The 25,306-nt window shown below is 36.6% G+C and overlaps 2 protein-coding genes across 5 annotated transcripts in view; both read right to left on the bottom strand.

Moving 5' to 3' along the window:
- Positions 1-1,132: 1,132 nt before the first annotated feature.
- LOC125276402 lies at positions 1,133-8,806 on the bottom strand. Of its 3 annotated transcripts, XR_007186658.1 has the most exons (6): positions 8,664-8,806; positions 5,587-6,374; positions 4,861-5,008; positions 4,356-4,455; positions 2,723-2,925; positions 1,133-2,121 (listed from the first exon to the last, which is right to left on the bottom strand). XR_007186658.1 is itself a non-coding variant. In XM_048203826.1 (5 exons), the coding sequence occupies exons 2-5, from the start codon at positions 6,298-6,300 to the stop codon at positions 2,799-2,801; spliced, it is 1,089 nt and encodes a 362-aa protein (XP_048059783.1). In that variant the 5' UTR covers positions 6,301-6,374; positions 8,664-8,806; the 3' UTR covers positions 2,174-2,798. The 3 variants fall into 3 exon arrangements, 2 of the variants coding, with proteins under 2 accessions (XP_048059783.1, XP_048059785.1); XM_048203826.1 differs by lacking the exon at positions 1,133-2,121 and having other exon boundaries at positions 2,174-2,925; XM_048203828.1 differs by lacking the exon at positions 1,133-2,121 and having other exon boundaries at positions 2,174-2,925; positions 5,593-6,374.
- A 519-nt stretch (positions 8,807-9,325) lies between these two features.
- ldlrap1b (low density lipoprotein receptor adaptor protein 1b) overlaps positions 9,326-25,306 on the bottom strand; it is a 40,479-nt gene continuing 24,498 nt past the window's right edge. The window contains exons 4-10 of one of the 2 annotated variants that reach the window (XM_048203830.1): positions 22,342-22,456; positions 22,102-22,174; positions 18,229-18,324; positions 16,530-16,642; positions 16,007-16,041; positions 14,187-14,218; positions 9,326-10,371 (exon numbers count right to left, since the gene is read on the bottom strand). In XM_048203830.1, coding sequence (XP_048059787.1) covers positions 10,325-10,371; positions 14,187-14,218; positions 16,007-16,041; positions 16,530-16,642; positions 18,229-18,324; positions 22,102-22,174; positions 22,342-22,456 — 511 coding nt within the window. In that variant the 3' untranslated portion in view covers positions 9,326-10,324. The remainder of the gene's footprint in view (positions 10,372-14,186; positions 14,219-16,006; positions 16,042-16,529; positions 16,643-18,228; positions 18,325-22,101; positions 22,175-22,341; positions 22,457-25,306) is intronic. The other variant, XM_048203829.1, reaches the window with a different exon arrangement.

The following is a 25,306-nucleotide window of genomic DNA, read 5'->3' as shown; positions in this document are numbered from 1 at the left end:
GAAGTGATTGAAACTAAACAATTATTTTTGGTTTACTAATTATGCATAACTTACATACTTCACCTTTAAACCAATTCTGCTCGTGTAGTCGAATAAACAGTTGCTCCTTTTCCAAATTAAGGTCCTTCACATCCGCTGTTAAATCTTTGGGCCTTTATTAACTCATCTGTTCAAATGTTTATTCACGTTGGTGACTGAATTTGCACACCAGAATGTTCAAACTGAAGGAAAGTAAACTAGGGCTGTCTCAATATCAGCCTACATAAAATGTAAACTCTTTTGCAATGGATGCATTTTTTCTCGGATATTAGATAACTAGATATTGGACTCATTTGGTTGGGAGGGCCTTAATTCAACAATAAATAGAGCATCATTTCTGAGCACAATATGATTCAGCTAGACACTCTTCACAGACTGCTGGTTTGTATTAATATTCATATCTATGTTTAATAGCATAATCCTCATATGAATAATATATTGGATAAATAAATATAGCAATTATTTGAGTTTGAGTTGAAATGTGTTCCAGCAATCACTGTGTGTGTGTGTGTGTGTGTGTGTGTGTGTTCATTTTCCAATGAAAAGAGGGTGCACAGCACATGTAATCTAAAACCTCTCCACCAAAAACATTCTCATGGCTTTATAATATTAATATTGAACCACTGAACTCACATGAACTGATTTAAATATGTTTTTAGTACATTAATGGATCTTGAGAGAGGAAATGTCATTGCTCAGGCCTCACTGAGCCATCGGATTTCATCAAAAATATCTTAATTTGTGTTCTGAAGATGAATGAAGGTCTTACGGGTGTGGAACGACATGAGGGAGAGTAATTAATGACATTATTTTCATTTTTGGGTGAACTAACCCTTTAAGTAAGCTCCAGAGGGGGGAATGTGGAAGATTTTATTCTATTATAAATTGAGCATAATACAGCATGTGTCACTCCACAAATATAAGAACAGAAGACTGTGACATATACTTGCTTGCTAGTTTGCTGTGTACATGAGAAATGTGAAGCTTTAAGAATGTGTTTACATGTATGGAAAATTCTATTTAAGGCTATAAGAATGAGGTAAATATGATGATCACATGACTCAGCTCATATCACATGGTATAAATATGTGTGCAAAAACAGAGAGCGGGCAGCTGTCTCTTTTGTTGTACAATAAAGTGATAAAACTTCTGGAATCAAAGATCTTTGAGAAGTGATTTTTTCACAGAGTAGAAAGCACAACAATAGCAGATGTTGGAGACGTGGAAATCTGCCTTTAATGAGCAAATAATTCCATCACTTGTGTGTGAACAACGTTTTGTGTGAAATTTTTAAAAACATTTTAAAAGAATTTCTAAATTTTTCAGTGTGTAAATTGGGTGTTTGGAATGATTGTTGGTGTTTTCCATATCAGAAGCTATTTGGATTTTGTTTCACAACAGTCTCTAGACAAAACTACTATAATGTATCATGTCTAGCAGTAGTTGTGTAATGTAAATGATTTATAAAAATATGTATTTTAATAGAAAGCATGGCTGCGTTTGAACAGCCGTCAATGGAAAAAAACACGCCTTTTTACCAATGAATGCTGTATTAATGGCATCTAGATTTTCATCGTTTATAAAGGGAGACTGAAAACAAATGGGAACAATTGAAATATATTTCCATTTTTTCTTGTTTTAGAATACCGTTATTTTTATTTATGAAACTAAATACAAACCAACAAACACAACAAAGAACACTATAAAAAATGAGCAATATAACTCATTTGTATAACTTCCTGTGCCTTTAATAGTGTGCATGACTACTTGAATTTTTAAAAATGAACATTCAGTAAATGTTTGATATCAAACCAGAGGTCATTGCTGGTTATGAAAAACTTTACCATAAATCACATTAAATTTAAACGCTCAAATGACTGTCAGAAGCATTTAGATATTTATAGTCACCAGTGGTGACAGATTTGTGTCAGTCGTTTAAAGTTACAGTGTTTTTGTAACTCAAAGTATTAATTGCACTTTTACCAGATGTTTAAAATGGACACCAGGTCGTCGTGTCAAAGGATTCTGAACCGTAGTGCTTTCAGCGTGATGTACAATGTTGAATGTGATCGAGTTTCATGTCTGTAATGGGCAGCAATATGAGAAAGAAACAGGATGATCAGAGACAGACAAATACAGTATTATTTTTTTTTAATTTAAATGTATAAAGGTTATAAAACCGTTTTAAGCAAGCAAATGTAACAAATGAACAAAAACAATCGAAAGATCACAACTCTGTCGAACATCATTGTTTCTCTAAGGAAGGACATTTTCCTGCTTACAAAATATAAAATCTTTCATCTCTGTGTCCTTTATATGCATTTAATGCTAAAAAATGGATTGGTTACAAAAAAGCTCGACAAAACAATGAATTATGTACAACCATATAACTGAAGGTACTGTACAAGGGAAAAAAGGAAACCAATCAAATATTCAGCTGAAGTAAATTAGATATTGAAACTAAAATATTAGCTGTAAATGACAAGGTGAATAAGCGCTGATTGTAGAGGACTAAACTCAACCGAGAGCACAGATCATGCAAATTCACACACACACACCAATATATATATAAAGGATATTCAGGCCAACACCAGTACAAACACACACACCACACACTGTGAACCACAAACACACACACAAAAGCAGATCAGACTTCAGTGAGCAACGAACCAATGATCCTCACCTTCATAACAATGACAAAGAGCAAAGATATGAAACCACAACAAATATATAACAATAAAATCAAACAAATAAATAAATCACAGCACTGGGCTTCTGTGGAAAATGTCCGGCACGTTAACAAAGCGCCGGTAGGCAGGAAGGTTTCGTTTCTGCCACTCGTCGAGGGACGCTGATGGACCTTTGAGACGCGACTGACGGAAATTCCTACAAACACACAGAGTCGTCGTCATCAGCTGAGAACAATCCACTGAACACACAATCACAGCCGCATTTACACTCCTGCCACAGTGAGATCTGGCTCTGACTAAAGTCATGTGACTTCTGTTCAAACAGACCAGCCTCTGACGGGATCATGTGGTGTCTGAAGTCTCCCTCTAGTGGAGGAGCTCTGTTAATAGACAAACTGAGGCTGGGCACTTCCTGTCTAAGTGTGCACTTCTGGGCAAGAACATGTTTGTAAGTGAGTCAGACTACACAAGAAATGATCATCATAAATCTGGTTACAAAGAATGAATCAAGAGGCTAAACATGTGATACTTTATATTCAAACCAAGTCACATTAAAGCGTTAGTTTCACCCAAAAAATGAAGTTTCTGTCATTAATTACTCTCCCTCATGTCGTTCCACACCTTCGTTCATCTTCAGAACACAAATTAAGATATTTTTGATGAAATCCAAGAGAACTTGTCCATAGACAGCAATATAATCAACACTTTCAAGGTCCAGAAAGGAACTAAAGACATTGTTAAAACAGTCATGTGACTGCAGTGGTTCAACCTTAATGTTATGAAGAGACGAGAATACTTTTTGTGTGCAAAAACAAAACAAAAATAACCACTTTATTCATCAATCTCTTCTCTTCTGTCATTATCTTACGCAGGTGACGCAGTAAGAACACTCCGTGTTTACGTCCGAACGCCGGCTCAGTATTGGCCGAATCTGATCACGTGATCAGCACGACGCATGCGTGTGATGCTGACGCAGGAGCCGGCCAATAATGAGTCGACGTTCTGACGATGAACCTGGAAGCACTGGACACAAACGACGTAAGAGAATGACACAGAAGAGACTGTTGAATAAAGTAGTTATTTTTGTTTTGTTTTTGTGCACAAAAAGTATTCTCGTCTCTTCATCACATTAAGGTTAAACCACTGCAGTCACATGACTGTTTTAACAATGTCTTTAGTTTCTTTCTGGACCTTGAATGTGTTGATTATATTGCTGTCTATGGACAAGTTCTCTTGGATTTCATCAAAAATATCTTAATTTGTGTTCTGAAGATGAACGAAGGTCTCACGGGTGTGGAACGACATGAGGGAGAGTAATTAATGACAGAAATTTAATTTTTGGGTGAACTAACCCTTTAACTGTCTTGAAAAATATCAATCCAAACCATTGTCAATGAGTTTAAAAATAAATGCATAAATGTATAAATAAAATATATACACAATTATGTTCTGTATAACAAGTACAGAAAAAATTTAGTTCTAAACAATTAAAAAAAAAGTCATTTATTCCTTTATTTTCCATATTTACTGATTTTTAATTTTGCAGGTTTGGGCATCCAGGCTGCATTTTCTGTCTTCTGTTGATTTTGGGGTGAAACACGTTCCTGACGGTTTTGTGACATTTACCTGCGCGTGAGATCTGAAGGGTGTTGCCAGTGTGGGTCGTTCCTTCCAGTTTTCTGATTGGCGACGGAGTTCATCAGAGAATGGAGCTCAGTGATCACACCTGCCGACACAGACGTCAACACTGATCAACGGTGCTTCAAATCACTCCATCAAACACTGTGACCATCAAAACATGATCCGTTTGTCAGGCCGACACTTCAACATGGGCGGGGCTATCCGTTTCACCAACCAATGGCAGACAGTGGGAGGGCTTCAGAAATCTGTCTGAAAACTGTTATAAACCCAATTCAGCGGCTGGATTCTTCAAAAGGACGTGGATTTATTGTGAATTTTGAAATCACCAGATGTAAAAAGCTCAAGTTAAGCTACGTATAAACGAATTAGATCTTTAAACCCATTCAAATAACTCGCCGCCTCTGAAACAGAACTGCTAAAACACTATTCAGTGTCCATGTTTTGCTCTGTTATTTCTACACACAGATATCGTGTTTGGTGAAGCGGATACCGTTTGCTGCTCCGCTCTGCTCCTTCATGTGTCTCGTCACCGAGTCCACGTACGTCCTCTTGTTCCTCTCCCACTCCTCTTCACTACACGACACCGCCGGTTTGCAGACCGTCTTCGTGTTGTCTGGAAACACCACTTTAGATTTCACCTAAAAAAGCAGATTAACAATGACACAGGAGCACACATTACTGACGAGTGACATCTCTTTTACCAACACCGGGAGTTCACAGTGACTAGTAGCGATGGGCATTTTCATCCTTAAAACTTTTTGTGCGCTACTTTTCGTCGCTTCACAAATGCTTGTCGATGCACCACGCATGACATAATCATGTTGGAAAGGTCACGGTAGAAAAACTCCATCTCATTTTCTCCCCCAACTTCAAAATCATCTGACATCGTTGTTTTACTTTTTTTGTAAAGGCCGTTTGACTTAGTCGTTGACGTTTGCTTTGTAAACACTGGAACGGTACTTCGGCCTACGTCACGCGTGACCTTTCCAACATGATTACGTCACGCGTGACCTTTCCAACATGATTACGTCACGCGTGACCTTTCCAACATGATTACGTCACGCGTGGAGCATCTCAGAGCAGTGCAAGACGAGCATTTGTGGTTAAAAAGTATATAATTGTTTATTTTTTTTAGAAAATGTCTGATGGTTTAAAAGCAAACGGTCTGAAACGACAGTATGAACAACAACAGTGACAACAGAGGATGGACTCAAACCTGGACCTGAAGAGGCAGCGTGCTCTCGAAACTCTCGCCGGTGCTCTCTCCGTGTCTGTCGGTCACTTCAGGTTCTGCCTGCTGACTGACCGACACAACTCCTTCCTCTTCCAACGGGACAGCTGGTTCCGGGGGGGCGCTCTGAGACTTTGATTCGTGTATTGGGATGAGATTGTGCGAGACGCCCCTGACCTCACCCTTCCCAGCTCCCGGAGAGCCGACTGAAGGAACACAAGCGTCGACGTTCAGGGACCCACACTTTATCTCCGCAGACGAAACCTCTCTGTCCCATTTCAGAACCGGGATCGGGGAGGGAAGACTCTCCCGGTCTCGATCCATCCGGAGCGGTGTACTTTTGTACAGAGGGGTGGACACGGCCGGGGTCAGCGATTGATTGACCTTTGACCGAGGCGGTGTGACGTCTTTTGATATTAGTAATGGCTGCAGAGGTGTGGATCCCTGAACTCCGGACGGGAAGTCCGAGGAGTAATATCCAAGGTCCTGCGAACATGATCTGGTGATGCAGGGTTTTTTCCGGGGGGTCTCGCAGATCTCGTCCACACACGAGTCCAGCCGCCTCTTCTGTCCTCTCGACTCATTATTGGTGATATGAACTTTGATATTATACAGAGGGCTTTTCTCATGCCTGCTGCACACCATGTGAGAGTACACGGACAGAGGCTTCAGGTGGAACGAGGAATCTGAATTAAACATGGTTATATTATTATTATAATTGAAAGAGGAAGAAGTTGTGTCTGCTCAGTTTTATGGAAGCACAGGGCATGAACCTGAGAAAGAGTTCAAACACAAAGTGAGTCACATTTTAAATGGCTGGTGATCAAATTACATCTGGAAGGTATTTTAGATTACTAAAGTGATTACTTTAAATTTAATGTCATTTAAACATTAATGTCATTAAAACATTTAAACATGTCATTTAAACATTAAACATTATATATATAAACAAATCACGACTTTCTCATCTTACAATTCTGACTTTTTTTATAATGTTAGAATTGTTCAATATAAACTTGCAATTCTGACTCTCACAATAGCGAGTTTATATCTTAATTCTGACTTTTCTCACAATTCTGATCATTACTGGACGATCCACGACTTTTTTCATGTTTTACGATAAATTGTTAGCGAGTCTCTTGTAATTGTAAAAAAAAAAAAAAAAAAAATTAAATCAACTTTTTCATCTCACAATTCTGACTTTTTTTTAATAATGTCAGAATTGTGCGATATAAACTTACAATTTTGACTTTCTCACAATTGCGAGTTTATATCTCAATTTTGTTTTCTAGAAAATTACACATTTCTCAATTCTGACTTTTCTTGCAATTCAGACATTTTTTTTCCTCACAATTCAGACATTTTTACATCTCACAATTCGGAGATTTAAACTCAATTGTGTTTTATAATGTCAGAATTGTGTGAAATAAACTTGAAATTCTGACTTCCTCACAGTTTATATCGCACAATTCTGACTTTTCTCACAAATCCGATTTTTTTTTTTTCAGGAAAATTACGAGTTTATCTCTCAATTCTGACTTTTCTCGCAATTCTGATCAGTCTGTCATTACTATCTATGACTGTTTTCATGCTTTACGATAAATTGTTTGCGAGTCTCTTGTAATTGTAAAAAAAAGATAAAAATAAAATCACTTTTCATCCCACAAACTTTTTCATCTCACAATTCTGACTTTTTTTTTATAATGTCAGAATTGTGCGATATAAACTTACAATTTTGACTTTCTCACAATTGCGAGTTTATATCTCAATTTTGTTTTCTAGAAAATTACACATTTCTCAATTCTGACTTTTCTTGCAATTCAGACATTTTTATATCTCACAATTCAGAGATTTAAACTCAATTGTGTTTTATAATGTCAGAATTGTGTGAAATAAACTTGAAATTCTGACTTCCTCACAGTTTATATCGCACAATTCTGACTTTTCTTGCAACTCTGAATTTTTTTTCTGAAAAATTATGCGTTTATATCTCAATTATGACTTTTCTCGCAATTCTTAAATTTTTTCCCCTCACAATAGCGAGTTTATTTCTCACAATTCTGACTTTTCTTGCAAATCTGATTTTGATCAGTCTGTCATTACTGGACAATCCACGACTGTTTTCATGTTTTATGATAAAATTCTTTGAGAGTCTCTTGTAAATGTAAAATAATAATAATAATAATAATAATAAAAAAAATAAAATAAAAAAAAAAAATCACAATTCTGCAATTCTGACTTTCTCACAGTTTATATCTCAATTCTGACTTTTTTCTGGAAAATTACACATTTCTCAATTCTGACTTTTCTTGCAATTCGGACATTTTTATCTCTCACAGTTGCAACTTTATATTGCAATCTATATAAATATTATATAATATATTATATCGACTTTTTTCCCTTGCAATTCAGAGATTTAAACTCAATTGTGTTTAATAATGTCAGAATTGTGTGATATAAACTTGCAATTCTGACTTTATCACAATTGTGAGTTTATATCTCACAATTCTGACATTTTTTTCTCAAAAATTTAGAGTTTATAACTCACAATTGCAACTTTATATCGCAATTCTGAGGAAAAAAGTCAGAATTTGTAGAGAAAAACTCCCAATTTTATATATATATAATATTTGTTACTTATTAGTATTCCAAAGTATTCTAAAGTATTTAGATTAAGTAACAAAACTTGGGTAATCTAATGAAATACGTTACAAGTTACTTTTTAAAGCATGTATTTTGTAATCGGTATTGAAACACATTTTAGAAGTAACCTAACGTTACTGTTAATTACCAGTAAATTAGACAAATGTCCATTTTGATTGCATGTATAATTTAAACTCGTCCACAAAAACAAAGATAATTTTGATGCATATTTAATATTGCCTTCTTATGCAAACAAAGAAACGCATCAAATGATCGAAGTTATTGACTCAAAAACAACTGATTATCTTTCTGAACACCATTAAATCAGCAGCGCGTGCATGTGTGACGCGCGCGAGCTGTGAGCGCGTTAAACCCGTCGAATAACGCTTGAAAGTGAATTATTAACTTTGATATTTTACCTGTCGAGGATCTTCAGTTTTAAAGCACTAATTAATCCGGCGCGGAGTTTCTTCCATCATCAACTCTCAAAGCGCGGCTGCACCTGGTAGTTATAACCTCGTCTCGTGATTGGTTGGAAACCAGAACATGTGATTTCTGTTTAAAAAACTAAACTTGCTTCACATTATTCAAAACAGTATATAAATATACGTAAGCGAACACAATTAACCGCTTAATATATAAAAAATACCATAAACTGATTTTAAGAATCCTACTGGTGAAAACGTGGAACTCATGAATATTAATTACGTAAAATTATGGTCGGTTGTCCGATTGGCTGAAAGGCAGACGTTGGTAAGTGTGCGATTGATGGATAAAAAAAAATAAAGGTGTTTTTTTGTCTTCTTTTTTTTTAAAATGCTTCCATCCCATGTGCAGATACGACTATTATTTAAAAATATATATACTATATATTACATTAGTTGACGTGATTGGTGCTTTATCGAATACAATCTGAAAACACCCCATTTGAGCTACTGTTAAACTTTAATATTCACAGAACTAAAACCATTATTTAATTAAAAACTATTATTTGGACTCTAATTACACATCATGACAGCACTGCATTAGTCTCACCACTAGAGGGCGTTATTGCGTCAAAACAGTCATCAACACACAGCAGTTTCATCACAGTTTTAATTGAACATGAAATGATTAATGCAAACAGAAACTAACACTGAGTGTTATAAACTTCCCTTATGAAGTCTGATCAAACCACAAAACAACCGCTTGTATTTTCTTTCAATCAAATCCACAGTGATATATAGCAGTTTTTTGCTTATTTATGTTTATATTTCAACACAAGTGTTGAAGTTGATGAGAATATAATGTATTGCTGTACGGAGGAATATGTGTAATGTTACAAAACTGGTGTTTCCATGAACATGGAGATCCATTGCTTTTCTTTTTTTACAGTACCATGATGATAATTCCATGATTTTCATCAAAATCCTTATAGTATCGTGAAATTACAGTCTTTACACTGTAATGGATGAGATAACCATGGCATATGATGAGCAGAAATTAAATCATGAGCTTTAGAAACAGATGCAGGAGTGCAAAAATACATTTTAATAGAAAAAAATAAGATTGTCTCATATAAATACCCTGCCTTCTCTTTTTTTGTTTATTACGTATACTGTAACTTTCTTTCATTAATCTCGTTTTCGTATGACTCACATGTACAAACCCTAAAAAAGCAAATCCCACACAATCCTCAAACATGACATTTAACTCTTTAGTATGCAAAGCTAGCCTCAGCAATCAAATCCAGTAAAAATAATAATAATAATAATAAATGACCAAATATGATAGTTATTGTCATATACATACATTTTATATTTATACACATACATAAAAAAATTAAGAAAAGTAACAGAAAATATAATTGTACTTGAAATAAAATGGGGGGAAAGCAAAAAAATAAAAATAAAGGGGTTTATACTGTATTGCTTTGGTCTGTGCTTTTGTGGAATTCAGTTTTGTGACGCAGTACCAGCGACGGCCAGCAGAGGGCGCCGCGAGCTCGATTCATCCGCTCAGAACCCGAACGCGTCCTCGGCGTCGGCTCTGTCCCAGTTGCTAGGCGACAAGCACTCTTCAGGGTTGTAGTCCTGAGGGTTTACCCCAATGTCCAGCACCTGGGGGTTCGAGCGAGACTCAGCGAGTCTGAGAGAGAAAGAGACAGAATCAGACATCAGATCAACACGGACATCTCTCCCTGATCTGGATTTAAAGGGTTAGTTCACCCAAAAATGAAAATAATGTCATTAATTACTCGCCCTCATGTCGTTCCACACCCGTAAGACCTTCATTCATCTTCAGAACACAAATTAAGATATTTTTGATGAAATCCGATGGCTCATTGAGGCCTGAGCAATGACATTTCCTCTCTCAAGATCCATTAATGTACTAAAAACATATTTAAATCAGTTCATGTGAGTTCAGTGGTTCAATAAAGCCACGAGAATATTTTTGGTGTGCAAAAAAAACAAAATAACGACTTATTTAGTGATGGACGATTTCAAAACACTGCTTCAGGAAGCTTCGGAGCGTTATGAATCTTTTGTGTCGAATCATGATTCGGAGCGCGTGTCAAACTGCTGAAATCACGTGACTTTGGTGCTCCGAACCGCTGATTAATCGGCTGTTATCACTATAACGGACACATGCGTGTTGACGCGCGAGAGCAGATGAAGCGTGAACGCATTTTAGATATTTATTTTGTAAATAAAGTGGTAAATTGTGTTTTTTGTGGATACCAAGCACTCGCGTCGTTTTATAAAATTAATTGATTGATTGATTACTTTAATGATGTCTGTAGCGGTAGTTGTGTATGGAGGGACAGAAAGCTTTTAGATTTCATCAAAAATATCTTAATTTGTGTTCTGAAGATGAACGAAGGTCTTACGGGTGTGGAACGACATGAGGGAGAGTAATTAATGACAGAAATTACATTTTTGGGTGAACTAAATTTAAAAATAAATAAATTACAAAAATTAGAAATGTTGCTTTGGTAACTAACAATTAAAATAAGTTTAAATTGAAGTAGTAAAATTACTAAACATAAATCTCAAAATAAATTAAAGCTAAATAAATATTATAGTATAGAAATGACAAAACACTACAAAATCACTAAAACTTAAACTAGAAACAAAATCAAAAATATAAAAATAAAAACTAATTCAAAAATGAATAAATATTATAAAAGTACGTAAATAATACTAAAATAATATGGTGTGAGCATCATAAATGCTTCATATGTAGGGTTGGGAATCGTGAACCAGTTCTTGTTGTCATTTTTAATTATGATTAAATAAAATAATTAGCACTGTGAAATAAACGAATATAATAAATAGACAAACTGTCGTTCTAATGTGTTGTTCACACAGAGTGATGTGATGTAATGAATCAGTCAAAAAGAATCAAATCAGTCCTCAGTTTGAATCAGTCTGTGTAGTTAAAGATTCACACGTTCACAACACTTGCCCTGTCCGAATATCCACACTCGCGGTCTTGACCACTTGTCTACGTATCTCCTGTATTTGTCTCAAATGTTCAAGTGAAGACTGCAAGCGTGTGCAGAACTTTTGATTACCGATGATGGGACACACTCATAGTCTTTTATTATTATTTTCAATACTTTGCATTTTAAAATACACTTTTAAATGTCTGTTCAGTATATAACAGAAGACACCATTTTAAAATTGTGGCGCTTCTTTAAGTGATAAAAATCAGTTGCAAATGTTGCACAAAATAACTCATCTTTGCATCAATAAAATGTGCAACAATTATATTTAACAAATAATTAATTAACTTTCAGTCGGATGTTTTCCTCAACGTCTCGCAATTTCTGGGCACGTGAGTTCCCGAACATAATGCATGATGGGATACCGCTCTGAAGTGGTATTCAAGGTAGTGTGGGTTTAGTGTGCATTAAGGGCACTTGGGCGTTTTTAAGACATGTCTTGCGCACTTACTTCCTGTCACGTGCACGAGCTCTCGAGTGCCCAAGACCGCAAGTGAGGGTATTTGGACAGGGCAAGTGTTTCGAAAGAACACTGTAAAAACTATTTTCATGATTTGTTATCATAACATTTCTTCTTTTGTCAAATCAACTTAAATAATGAATGTGGTTCAGATAACATCATATTTTGAGTTTCTGTTGATCGTCTTCATTGGTAACTTACTTCTTTAAGTTAAACCAGCAATTCTTTTTTACAGCGTGCTTCAAGTAGAAAACCATTATTATTCTTTTAAAACATCATCTTTCATCAGGAATCGCTGATGGAAACATAAATCGCAAACATGATTCCCATCCCTACACAAAATATTCCTAACCCAGCCGGCAGTCTTTTGCTCTTTACTGCTGTGAATACAGACAGATCTCTGTGGATGAACCTCTGAGGACCAACAGGAGCATCTCACTACAGCCACACACACCCAACGCTCTTCAGCGCAGGCAGACGCCGCATGAGTGACTTTCAATGTTTTCAAATAAAGAAGTCTCTTTGATCAAAAATACAGTAAAAACAATGAAATATTATTACAGTTTAGAACAGCTGTTTTCGGTCATTCCACGAATCCCTCTGACCTTCTTCAGTGTGTTTTATCTATTGGGTCACCAAAGTATAGCTTTAAAAGCTTTCTGTATTAACTGAAATGTCTCCTTTAATAATGTTTAAAAACATGACATACATTCATTTTCATGTTAGAAATTATTTAGTTTTTTTCAGCTGACACCACCTATTTTGTCACGTCCCTCGAGGCCTTCTATGAAAGTGTTCTTGGGATATGAATAATAAAATGAGGAAAAATTTTGCCATTCCCATAAATATCCATCTGTGCTTTTTTGCTGGTAATGTTTTCATGATTATTCATTAAAATCACATGATTTAGTCCCGTACCTCAGTAACCCCTCAACCCCGTCACACAAACCGTAATCAACTGATACTTGTGTGACATCATTAATAGGAAGTGACATCATAGAAGTTACCACCTTCTTTAATAATTATAACTAAATTATGTTGTGAAATTGTGTTGGTCAAGACTCAACCCTGTTACATCAATTAAAAATAGAAAACTATTACTTGTGAAAATTATCTTTGTTATTTCAACATTATTCATGATTTTTTAATATCATGCATGTCATGTGATCTCCATTTATTCGCTAGATTTAGAGCAGTGGCCAAAAAATCTCAACCCCATCACACCTACATTATTATTATTATTGTTAAGTTTATGAAAAAGTAATTTAAAGTTAGTTGAACTCTGTGTGAAATGTTCAGATCAATCATAAGAAAACTGATTTCAGTTCAAATTCTGAAGCCTTTGATCAAAAATGATGAGGTTTCTGTCACAAAAAGTGCCCAATTCAGGCTTTAGTAGCAAAAGTGTGAGATTTTATGTAACTTTTTATATTTGCAATGACTGAATTAGTGTGAGGAACTTCTGATTAATATGCAAATGTTGATTTTATCACAAATAGATTTTATAATAATATTCAGAGAGCTCCCATAGTGTCCATAACTTAAAATAATGACCAATAATAATAGGGATTTGATGCCTGAGATGGGAAAATATGTTTTTCTGGAAGTTAAATATGTCATTAATGTTGTGGGGTGTTCAGAAAAGTAAAACATTTTGTTTAAAAAAAAAAAAAAAAAAAAAAAATGCGTGAGTCCAAATCGAACCGGTTTCGTGGAATGACTCGTACAGTAAAGTGTATATATAGTAAATGAGCGAACCACAGCGTCTACCCAGACTGAATCACACATCTGATCACAAGATGAAGCAGGAAAATATGAAGATGATGTTTCTACAGCTCGTGGCGAAGAACCCTGTCGTCAGGTGATCAGGTGCGTGGAACGGACAGGGTTCTGCGCCACGAGGACGAACAGATGGGAGATCTGGACTACACTGTCGAGGATGATGTGAGAGACGGTGACGGATGAGGACTACAGCTCAGGTCAGTGACGCTTTACCTGTGTTGGACTCAAAACTGTCCAGACTGCGGCTGAGGGGAACAAACAACATGAGTGTGAGAAAACAGACTCGTCTGCTGTCGTCTCTGTGAAACAACTTCCACATTTTGATGCTTTAATCAACCTTTTTTAAAGTCAGCATGAAAGGAAGTCTTATCTTCCCTATTATGACATACTGTATATTCGATTGAAATGGTGAGAAAAAAATGTTTTTTATGTATTTATATTCTGACGTTTAGATCTGCTATTGGTCAGATGAAGCCGTTTAAGTAGATTTTTACATCAAGCATTCAGTCATGTACAGAAATGGTCAATTATGACTATAATAATAAATGTCAGCCCTCTGTGTTTTGGATGATAAATCATCACAAAACGCTCAAACAGCTTCTGGTTTTGATGGAAAGCACTTCAGCAGTCTTTAATCAGAGATTTACTCGGTCCTTGATTGGAAAAGTTCTTGCGTTTCAGAGATCTAGAGCGTCTCTCCGCACACTTACAGGGTTAAATGGTGATTAACGAAGTACTGCGTTTGATTAAAAGCCAGCGCTTTTAATTACTACACACGACAAATAATCAGCGGCGAGCGGAGATGGACCGAACCCCCGCTGCCGTAAAACAGCTCGTCTCATGTCGGCTAATCTCTCGGGAACGGCACTCCGAGTGTCTGGATGAATAATGACCGTCATTACGAATCGTTAAACAGCTGTTGTTTGGTTTGCAGAATAAAATGACTGTTAATTAGTGTCATTACGATGCCATAGTATGCAAATAATAGTCATTCAAAACATGACCTAATCATTTAGTAAGTATGGTTTGTGTGTGTAGGCAAGCAGGAACTTGCCTGTTATCCCAATAAAAGAGCTCATATTATAAGGGATCCAATTTTCCTTAATATTTTGAAATTTATGCTGAAGTTTGTAATTTTTAAATACATCCTCCTGTCTGATCTTAATGTGTAGTTACTGTGGCATTATCAAAGCATATGTCAAATTCAAGGGTCCATAAAAAAAGGCTGGTTCAGTAAAAATGGTTTAAAATTGGGATTTTGTGAGAGGATTAGATTGTGTACTATTCGCCATTGCCAGATTTAACGCAACCCTGAACATGGCCGAGAACGACCACCCTGAACTGGGCAGAGGGTGCAATATGGCTCATTCTGCCATATACAAAGTTCAAGGGTCCATAAAAACGATTTTTATAGTTAAAAAATGTGCAAGATTCAGATGTTTGTAGACTGTGTTTGACTGTGTATCATCTCATCTTGTTATATTTAATGAAGATGTCCGAGAAAGGCCAGCCCAAACTGGGCAGAGATTGTTCTGTGTTATGCCACATGTTCAAGCCTCCATAAAAAAAGATTGGTTAAGCAAAAAATGTTCAAACTTTGGATTTCATTAGAGACTTAGACTGATTATCATCCGCAATTATCAGATTTGATGCACACATAAACACGGCTGAGAAAGGCTGCTCGTTCTGGATCATATAGCACTTTGACAGCTTTATTGAGGCGTCAACCAGTGAAAGTCTGTCGAGAAACAGTTTCTGCACCTCCGTGTCGACTCAAGATGTCTTTTTCTTTTCTATGAAACACAGAAACTGTGAGTGGAGTGTAAAAATAGTCTGGATTACGTAAAATCAACCAAAAAGACTATCCTCAGAGCTGAACGCGTCCATCACGAATACCGCTGTGGTCACATAATGGAGCGGCAGGAATAGTCGTGCCCTGTACTCCACATCTGTGCTGAACTTATTAAAACTCACGATATGCTGTAAAAGTGTCGGTTACATCGAGAGATTATTCCAGATATAATGTTACTAACCTTGAGAAAGCCTCATCTAGACCATCCTCGAGTTCCTGCAAAAGATTGAAGAGTTCTCGTTACTTCAGCCATAACTAATGTGCTGCTGAACACACTCCTTTATTTAAAACTCAAATATTAATATAAATTAATTTATAAATATCAAATTAAAACATTGGCATGTAGACTGAATTAAACATTGTTGGCGCTTAATCATTAAAATAAAGAATTAATTAATTAATTAAGAGCAGTGAGTGGTTTTCTCTTGTCAATACTGCTGTTTGACATATACACTACAAGGTCTATTATGGATAAAGAGCTTAAAAATTAATTTCAATTAAGTCTACTTAATTATTCAGATCAGTTTGTGAAGTACCTTGACTTTTGGATATTCTGGAACATGTACGATATATGCCTAAGAAGAGCATTTGTGTGTGTGTGTGTGTGTGTGTGTGTGTGCATGTGTGTGCGTGTGCGTGTGTGTGTGTGTGTGTGTGTGCATGTGTGTGCGTGTGCGTGTGTGTGTGTGTGTGTGTGTTCTTACCCATACAGTGTTGTTGTTCTCTGTGCTGAGGTTCTGTATCGGGTGTGCGCCGTCTTTTCCTGAATGATCTTTTACTCCACACTCAAAGTCCAGTAGATCTCCAGTGGCCACCTCTACACACAATACAAATGATTGACTAAATAAATAAATAAGTAAAAACTAACAAATAAATAAATGCAATAAATAAATCAAAATAAAATAAATATAAAATAAATATAAAATAAATAAATGCAAAAAATAAATTAAATAAATGCAAAAAAATATAACATAAATAAATGCAATATAAAACTGCATTTGATAAAAATACAGTAAAAACTGTAATATTGTGAAATATCATTCCCATTGGATTTCTAGTTGAATATATTTTTAAAAATCGAATTTATTGCTATTATGATAAGATGAATTTTCAGCATTACTCTGCGGGATGGATGGATGGATGGATGGATGGATGGATGGAAAGATGGATGGATGGATGGATGGATGGAAAGATGGATGGATGGATGGATGGATGGATCATGGATGGATGGATGGATGGATGGAAAGATGGATGCATGGATGGATGGATGGAAAGATGGATGCATGGATGGATGGATGGATGGATGGATCATGGATGGATGGATGGATGGATGGATCATGGATGGATGGATGGATGGAAAGATGGATGCATGGATGGATGGATGGAAAGATGGATGCATGGATGGATGGATGGATGGATGGATGGAAAGATGGATGCATGGATGGATAGAATAATAGAATGGATGGAACGACGGACGGACAGATAGTTCTGAGTGAAGCTGTAAATCACTCTGTTTCTCTCAGGACAGTTCGGCTGATGAATCATAAGTTGGGAGATTCATGAAGTGAATCAGTGAATCACAGCAGCTCTGAACAGTATTTCCTCATCTGTTCATGCAGAGAATGAGTGGAGCTGTGACACGCCTCACAGAAGCACATCACATGACCCTGTAACATGTCCATCTCTGTCCCGTCTCAGATTCCAGGAGCAGAGATCAGCCGCTGAGAGAATCATGTTTCTGATGGGATCTGATGGGATTTGGGAACACACAGTCCTTTATTCAGGCTCACACACGTCCGTCTCACGGATCACCGAGCGTCAAGAGTTCGTCCGTTCACTCGACTCTGCCGTCCAAGATTAGTTCTGTCACCGGCAACCTGAAACCTTCGGCACCCTAACAGAGAGCATCATGGTCCAGTGATGGTGTCAGGTGATCAAACAGGGCTCTCACTGTAAGAATCTTGGAAGAACACCATGGTATTATCATCCGAATCCTGCTGGACGGCTCAGAGGAGATCAGGAGGGCATGTTGTGACAAAAATCCCTGAATGAACTTAATTAGCAAAGAAGAACTTAAATGGCATCAGCGATTGGCTGAAGGAGAACGCTGGAAAGAGTACTGTGGTATTACCATCATGTGTCAGTGATCAGGGAGTGTCTGTCCACACTGAACCTGAGAATACTGTGACCAGAACACGTCTGATATTTAACTCAGTCATGTGGAGAGGCATTTTAACCAATGAGATCTCACTGTGGGCGGAGCTACAGAGCACCACACAAACGACTGACAAAACGACCTGTTGATTTTCACATTCAATGGCTTGTGTGTGTGTGTGTGTGTGTGTGTGTGTGTGTATGTGTGTGTATGTGTGTGTGTGTGTGTGTGTGTGTGTGTGTGTTCACCTCCTCCTCTTGTGCTGCCCAGACTGGCTGAACTCTCGGACTGAGAGCTGCTGGCCGCCTCTCCATCTGATCCACTCTTCACCTGCTTCTCTTTCTCTGAAAACAAGGTTTGAAAGCAGAAATGTGAAGTTAGTTTTATTGATAAACACACTTACATTAAACATTCAGTTCTTTATTTGACCTGTGAAATTATAAATGACTCTTTTCGCTCATCATCTGATAATTTAAGCTATTTATGACACAACACGTGTAAATAAATAAATACAAAACATTAATGACACTAAGTGCATCAATGCAAAAAAAAAAAACTAAAATAAATGCAAAAAAATTAATAAATGCAATAAATAAATACAAAACAATGAAACTAAATGCATCAATGCAAAAAAAATTAAACTAAAATAAATAAATGCAAAAAAGTAAATAAATGCAATAAATAAATACAAAACATTAATGAAACTAAATGCATCAATGCAAAAAAAAAAACTAAAATAAATGCAAAAAAATAAATAAATGCAATAAATAAATACAAAACAATGAAACTAAATGCATCAATGCAAAAAAAAACTAAAATAAATGCAAAAAAATAAATAAATGCAATAAATAAATACAAAACAATGAAACTAAATGCATCAATGCAAAAAAAAAATTAAACTAAAATAAATAAATGCAAAAAAGTAAATAAATGCAATAAATAAATACAAAACATTAATGAAACTAAATGCATCAATGCAAAAAAAAACTAAAATAAATGCAAAAAAATAAATAAATGCAATAAATAAATACAAAACAATGAAACTAAATGCATCAATGCAAAAAAATAAATAAAACTAAAATAAATAAATGCAAACAATAAATAAATGCAATAAATAAAAACAAAACATTAATAAAACTAAATACATCAATGCAAAAAAATAAAATAAAACTAAAATAAATAAATGCAAAAAATAAATAAATCCATAAATGTAATAAAAAATGCATAAATGAATGCATTAAAATAAATACCCCAGGAAATAATATTCAAAATTCACTGAATAAGCAAAATAAGTAAACAAATAACCAAGTAAAGTATAAAGTATAGATATAAATGTGAATATCACCACTATTCAAGAGTAAGGACACTATTTTAATAATTTTACTTGATGGTTACATCGCATCAAACATTTTTGGTATGTTTTCAAAATAAACAATACCAGCATGAATAAATAGAGCACATTTCTAATAATTTGGCGTATGAGGTTTAAAATGACCCCTTTGACCCCTTAATTAAAGGTGCTCTAAGTGATGTCACGCGTTTTTAGGCCAAAACATTTTTTGTCACATACAGCAAACATCTCCTCACTATCCGCTAGCTGCCTGTCCCCTGAACACACTGTAAAAAAACGCGGTCTCTGTAGGCGCCACAAGCTCCGAAAACGGCAACAAAAACAAACTGGTGCAGCCTGGACCACGAATCATAATAAACACGCTCCAGCCAATAACCGACAAGAATGATTTTAAATGCGCGTTCATGACTGTTTCAGGAAGCACGGAGGGGAGGAGGAGGAGGAGGAGGAGGAGGGTCTAGCTAGCCTCAGTTTTGTTTGACAACACTTCGAACGTCAACAGGAAGTTACTCCACCCAGGATCGCTCTAGCACCTTTTTTATCTTGAAACTTTGATTCATATGCTTTCATATATATTTATATTTAAAAGTTAGTTAAATATGTATTAATGAAAGTCATCTGTGCAGAATCAGCCCTGATGTACATCTGAAGATTTAAACTGTGTTGTGGATCTCTGAAGTGGAAATGAAACATCCTGAAATCACTCTCAGACTCAAACAGCTTCATGAGGAACTGAACATTCGGTCCACAGTCAAGATCTGAAGAGGAAGTCATGAGCCGATGCTCTCAGATCTGTTCCTGTAGAATCATAAAGGTGTTTCTGGTACTTCTCTGTGTGTTACTACAGTAAACATCACAATTCACTCTGAACCGCAGCAGGCGATGCATCACAATCACAGCTCAAAGCACAGACACACACTTCATTGTGTAAAACACACTGAGACGAGGAGAGTTCCTGCAGAGAACCGTCAGGAGCGGAGATGAGCGAATCCCTACAGGCCTCAGGACACACACACACACACACACACACACACACACACAGGCATGTTCAAACATGCAGTAAATTACATGTATGTTCTGCTGATCTGTAGGACAGGAGCTGCTCTACTTTCCCTGCACTAAAATCTCTCTCCCGTCCTTCATCCCTCATGAAATAAAGAAAATACACCAGTTCCTTAAAGGGTTAGTTCACCCAAAAATGTAATTTCTGTCATTAATTACTCTCCCTCATGTCGTTCCACACCCGTGAGACCTTCGTTCATCTTCAGAACACAAATTAAGATATTTTTGATGAAATCTGAGAGACTCGTCCATAGACAGCAATATAATCAACACTTTCAAGGTCCAGAAAGGAACTAAAGACATTGTTAAAACAGTCATGTGACTGCAGTGGATCAACCTTAATGTTATGAAGAGACGAGAATACTTTTTGTGCATCGTGCTGATCACGTGATCAGCTTTAGCCAATACTGAGCCGGCATTCGGACGTAATCACGGAAGCTTCACTGTGTTACTGCGTCACCTGCGTAAGATAATGACAGAAGAGATTGTTGAATAAAGTGGTTATTTTTGTTTTGTTTTTGCACACAAAAAGTATTCTCGTCTCTTCATAACATTAAGGTTGAACCACTGCAGTCACATGACTGTTTTAACAATGTCTTTAGTTCCTTTCTGGACCTTGAAAGTGTTGATTATATTGCTGTCTATGGACGAGTCTCTCAGATTTCATCAAAAATATCTTAATTTGTGTTCTGAAGATGAACGAAGGTCTCACGGGTGTGGAACGACATGAGGGAGAGTAATTAATGACAGAAATTACATTATTGGGTGAACTAACCCTTTAAAAACTCACTGGTCTACAAGCCAATGCCACTTTTAAAGTCATAACTACACACATATTTTTCAGCCATATTTATGAACTTTAAAAGGTGTTTTTTGTTGTTGTTGTTGCAAATTAAATTGAACATATATGATGCAAGAAGTAAACAGTTAAAATCTAGTTTAAAATAATAAATGCATGTTTTCCAGACAGTTTTCCACTAAAAAAATATTTCATATTTTTTAATTGATTGAAGTTGCAACGGATTCATGGAAATTAATTAAACCTACTAACTTTTACTAGAGCTATAAACATTTTTTTCAATTTTACAATTTTTGCTTTCTTTTAGATGCGCCGACTTTCTTTAGTGTGTAATGTTGCTGTTTGAGCATGAAGAGTTCTTCTCTACATCAGTGTTTCTGAACTCCATCTTGAGTTTCTTCACAATATTCCTCATTTAAATAATTAATATGCAGAATAAAGGGGCGGGGCCTGGTTGAGTTAGTTAGTAGTGTGTCGAAACTGGCGGTTATGGTAAGGGGCGGGACATTTCCACACCAATCACAACACACTGCTCCAGCCGACCAATCAGAGCACAGAAGGCGGGGCTTCACAGAGACAGGAACTAAACAGAGCGTTACTGACAGACTGGGAAGAGAGGAGCTGCAACAATGGAGAATATGAGGAAAATAATCAACATTCAAGCAGGAAAATCAAGACTTGGTAAATGAGCCTCTTTAATGAGTTCAGAGTCAAAAGAAGGAAAAAGATGAATCTCAATCAGCCCAACATTAACTAATATCGTAAGTTTGGGGTGGACGACCAATAGCAGATGAAGCGAGTGCTTGAGAAACCCGTCTGAAAACAGACATGTGGAAATTACACACTTCAGCTTTAAGCAGGACACGTGTGACTGGGAAAGATAAAGTGAAGTGGTGGAGTGTCTCGTACCTTCTTTAGCAGCCTGCCAAAACTCAAACGCCACACGGAACGCCTGAGCCACCGTTAGCGTCACCGCCTGAGCCTGACACAGAGAAGAGACGCTTAGTGCCACGTTTCTTGTCATGGGAAGAAAGACAGTGCAGAGGAATCTGTTTCTCTGTCAGAGGAAGTGTGGTCTCAACGTTTAATTCTATTTATAGAAAGGAAAGGCAGGGAGTGTCTCTGACACACACACACACACACACTCACCACTTTCCTCTTGGTGCAGAGGTACGCGTGACACTCCAGCGTTTCGTTGCGTTGACTCTGAGCGATGTAGGCGAACACTTTATCATGCATCTTATCAGCTGTGCAGTACGATATCCTGCAGACACACACACACACACACACGCTGTAAACATTAACTTTACATTTCTCACACCTGTTCAAAAGTTCAAAAACTGATCAAAAGCGTCTTTTACAAAAAAAATTTTTCAAATAAATTCTGTTCTTTTGAACTTTCTATTCATCAAAGAATCCTGAAAACAAAAATGTATCAGTTTCCATAAAAATCTGAACTGTTTTCAACACTGATAATAATCATAAATGTTTCTTGAGCATCAGATCATCATATTAGAATGATTTCTGAAGGATCATGTGACACTGAAGACTGGAGTAATGATGCTGAAAATTCAGCTTTGATCACAGGAATAAATTACACTTTACTATATATTCACATAGAAAACATAAAATATAGAATTGAATATTAAAGGGTTAGTTCACCCAAAAATGAAAATAATGTCATTAATTACTCTCCCTCATGTCGTTCCACACCCGTAAGATCTTCGTTCATCTTCAGAACACAAATTAAGATATTTTTGATGAAATCCTATGGCTCAGTGAGGCCTGAGCAATGACATTTCCTCTCTCAAGATCCATTAATGTACTAAAAACATATTTAAATCAGTTCATGTGAGTACAGTGGTTCAATATTAATATTATAAAGCCACGAGAATATTTTTGGTGCGCCAAAAAAACTAAATAACGACTGATACAGTGATGGCCGATTTCAAAACACTGCTTCAGGAAGCTTCGGGGCGTTATGAATCTTTTGTGTCCAATCATGATTTGGATCGCGTGTCAAACTGCTGAAATCACGTGACTTTGGTGCTCCGAATCACTGATTCGACACACTGATTCATAACGCTCCGAATCTTCCTGAAGCAGTGTTTTGAAATCGACCATCACTATATAAGTCGTTATTTAGTTTTTTTGGTGCACCAAAAATATTCTTGTGGCTTTATAATATTAATATTGAACCACTGTACTCACATGACCTCATTTAAATATGTTTTTAGTACATTCAGGGTTCCTACACATTTTTACCAATAAAATTCCATGACTTTTCCATGACTTTAAGTAAAATTTCATGACCTAATGTTTCATGAAATGTCTATGTATACATGTTAAATAAGAAGAAAATCCATGTTACACCCAGCATATTTTTACTAAAATAAATGACAAGCTTTGTAGTGTACAGTAGAATATGAAATATTTATTTAAATAACGCTTGCACACAGAACGCGTCTTTGCGTCTAAAAACGTGAGACGCGGCGCTCAGGAGTGGTTTTTAAAAAAGCGCAGCATAGAACGCGAGAGTCTCGAGACGCGCCTTTGAGACGTGATGCAATAATGGAAATAATAGAAATAGGCAAACTGCAGAATTTACAGATACAAGTTTTGACATGGAAAAAAAGAAAATAAGATAATAATGAGCGCCTCCTCCATGTTGCCATTATATAAAACAGTTGTCATGCCAACTCGCAACGCTTGCCCCGCCTCCAAGTTCTTCTGATTGGTCCACTGTTTTGGAACTGACATTGATGAGCTGCGCTGCGTGTTAAAGTTGAAATTCTTTTAACTTGACATGGCGTCTTAAAAACGCGGCGCTCATGTGAGAGGCGCTGCAAAAGACGCATGCACATCCGTCAAGCGCGTGTTTACATAGAAAAACAATAGGAAAGTAGCGCATTGGAATAGAAAAACGCGTTCTGTGTGAACGGCCCCAACAAAGTTTCATAACATAGGCTACATAAAACCCTGAGAACCGCTTAGAAATGGATTAACGTAATCCATGGGAGAAAATTAACATAAATCAAGGGGAAGCAACAATGTTAAACTAAAAAATAAATAAAAGTGTCCAGCAACACTGTTCCTGCACAGTAGCCTACCTCTGCAGTTAGGGTTTCGTTTCTGGATAAAGCACTCAAAATGGTCCCCTGTTTTACAGTGGATGAGAGGGAAGCACCGCAGCTGGGAGCGGGTGTCACGTCAGTCGCACGGGTGAAAAAGCCAGCGATTGGGTTGGAAGCAGTCGAGCACGCAGCTGCATACTTTTCATCATGAAGCCATACATTTTTAAATCTGCATTTCCCTGGCATTGCTTCACAATACTATTAGCTGAAACTGCGTTTCCCCGCGCAGAGAACGTCACGTGACGGATAGTGCGAACGTTAACTATTGTAATTTAACTAATATTATCAACTATATTCGAATATACGGAGATTGTGAAACAAATTTCCATGACTTTTCCAAAACTTTGTGGGTTAATTAATTTTTCCAAAACTTTTCCAGGCCTGGAAATAGCCATTTTAAAATTCCATGACTTTTCTAGGTTTTTCATGACCGTACGAACCCTGTACATTAATGGATCTTGAGAGAGGAAATGTCATTGCTGGCTATGCAGGCCACACTGAGCCATCGGATTTCATCAAAAATATCTGAAGTGTTCTGAAGATGAACGAAGGTCTTTAAATATTTAATACTTTAAATATTTCTCAATAATATTGTTTTTTACTGTATTTTTGATCAAATAAATTCAGACTTGATTCAAAAACATCTAAAAATCTTACAGCTTCTTGAGCTGGACGTGAAGCAGATCACATGATCAGTCGTGATCTAAATCCCAAACATTTCTGTTTATCTACTAAGGGGAAAAATCCAGATGTTGTCAGATTGGTCTCTATCCAGTATAACACACACACACACACACTGTGTACATTATCCTCCAGTAAATCACTCGCACACACACCCGTATGCGTGATGTCACCTCCTCTGAGATTTAGAAATGTCTACAAGCGCTGCTGAGTTCTCCAGTTCAACCCTCCATCAGCACTCTGACAGAAAGCTGACCCACCAAACACACACACACACACACACACACACACACACACAC

The sequence above is a fragment of the Megalobrama amblycephala genome, linkage group LG10 (genome assembly GCF_018812025.1).
Source record: "Megalobrama amblycephala isolate DHTTF-2021 linkage group LG10, ASM1881202v1, whole genome shotgun sequence".
Classification (NCBI taxonomy): domain Eukaryota; kingdom Metazoa; phylum Chordata; class Actinopteri; order Cypriniformes; family Xenocyprididae; genus Megalobrama; species Megalobrama amblycephala.
Note: the sequence above shows the minus strand (reverse complement) of the source record. Positions and strands in the feature narration are given on the sequence as shown.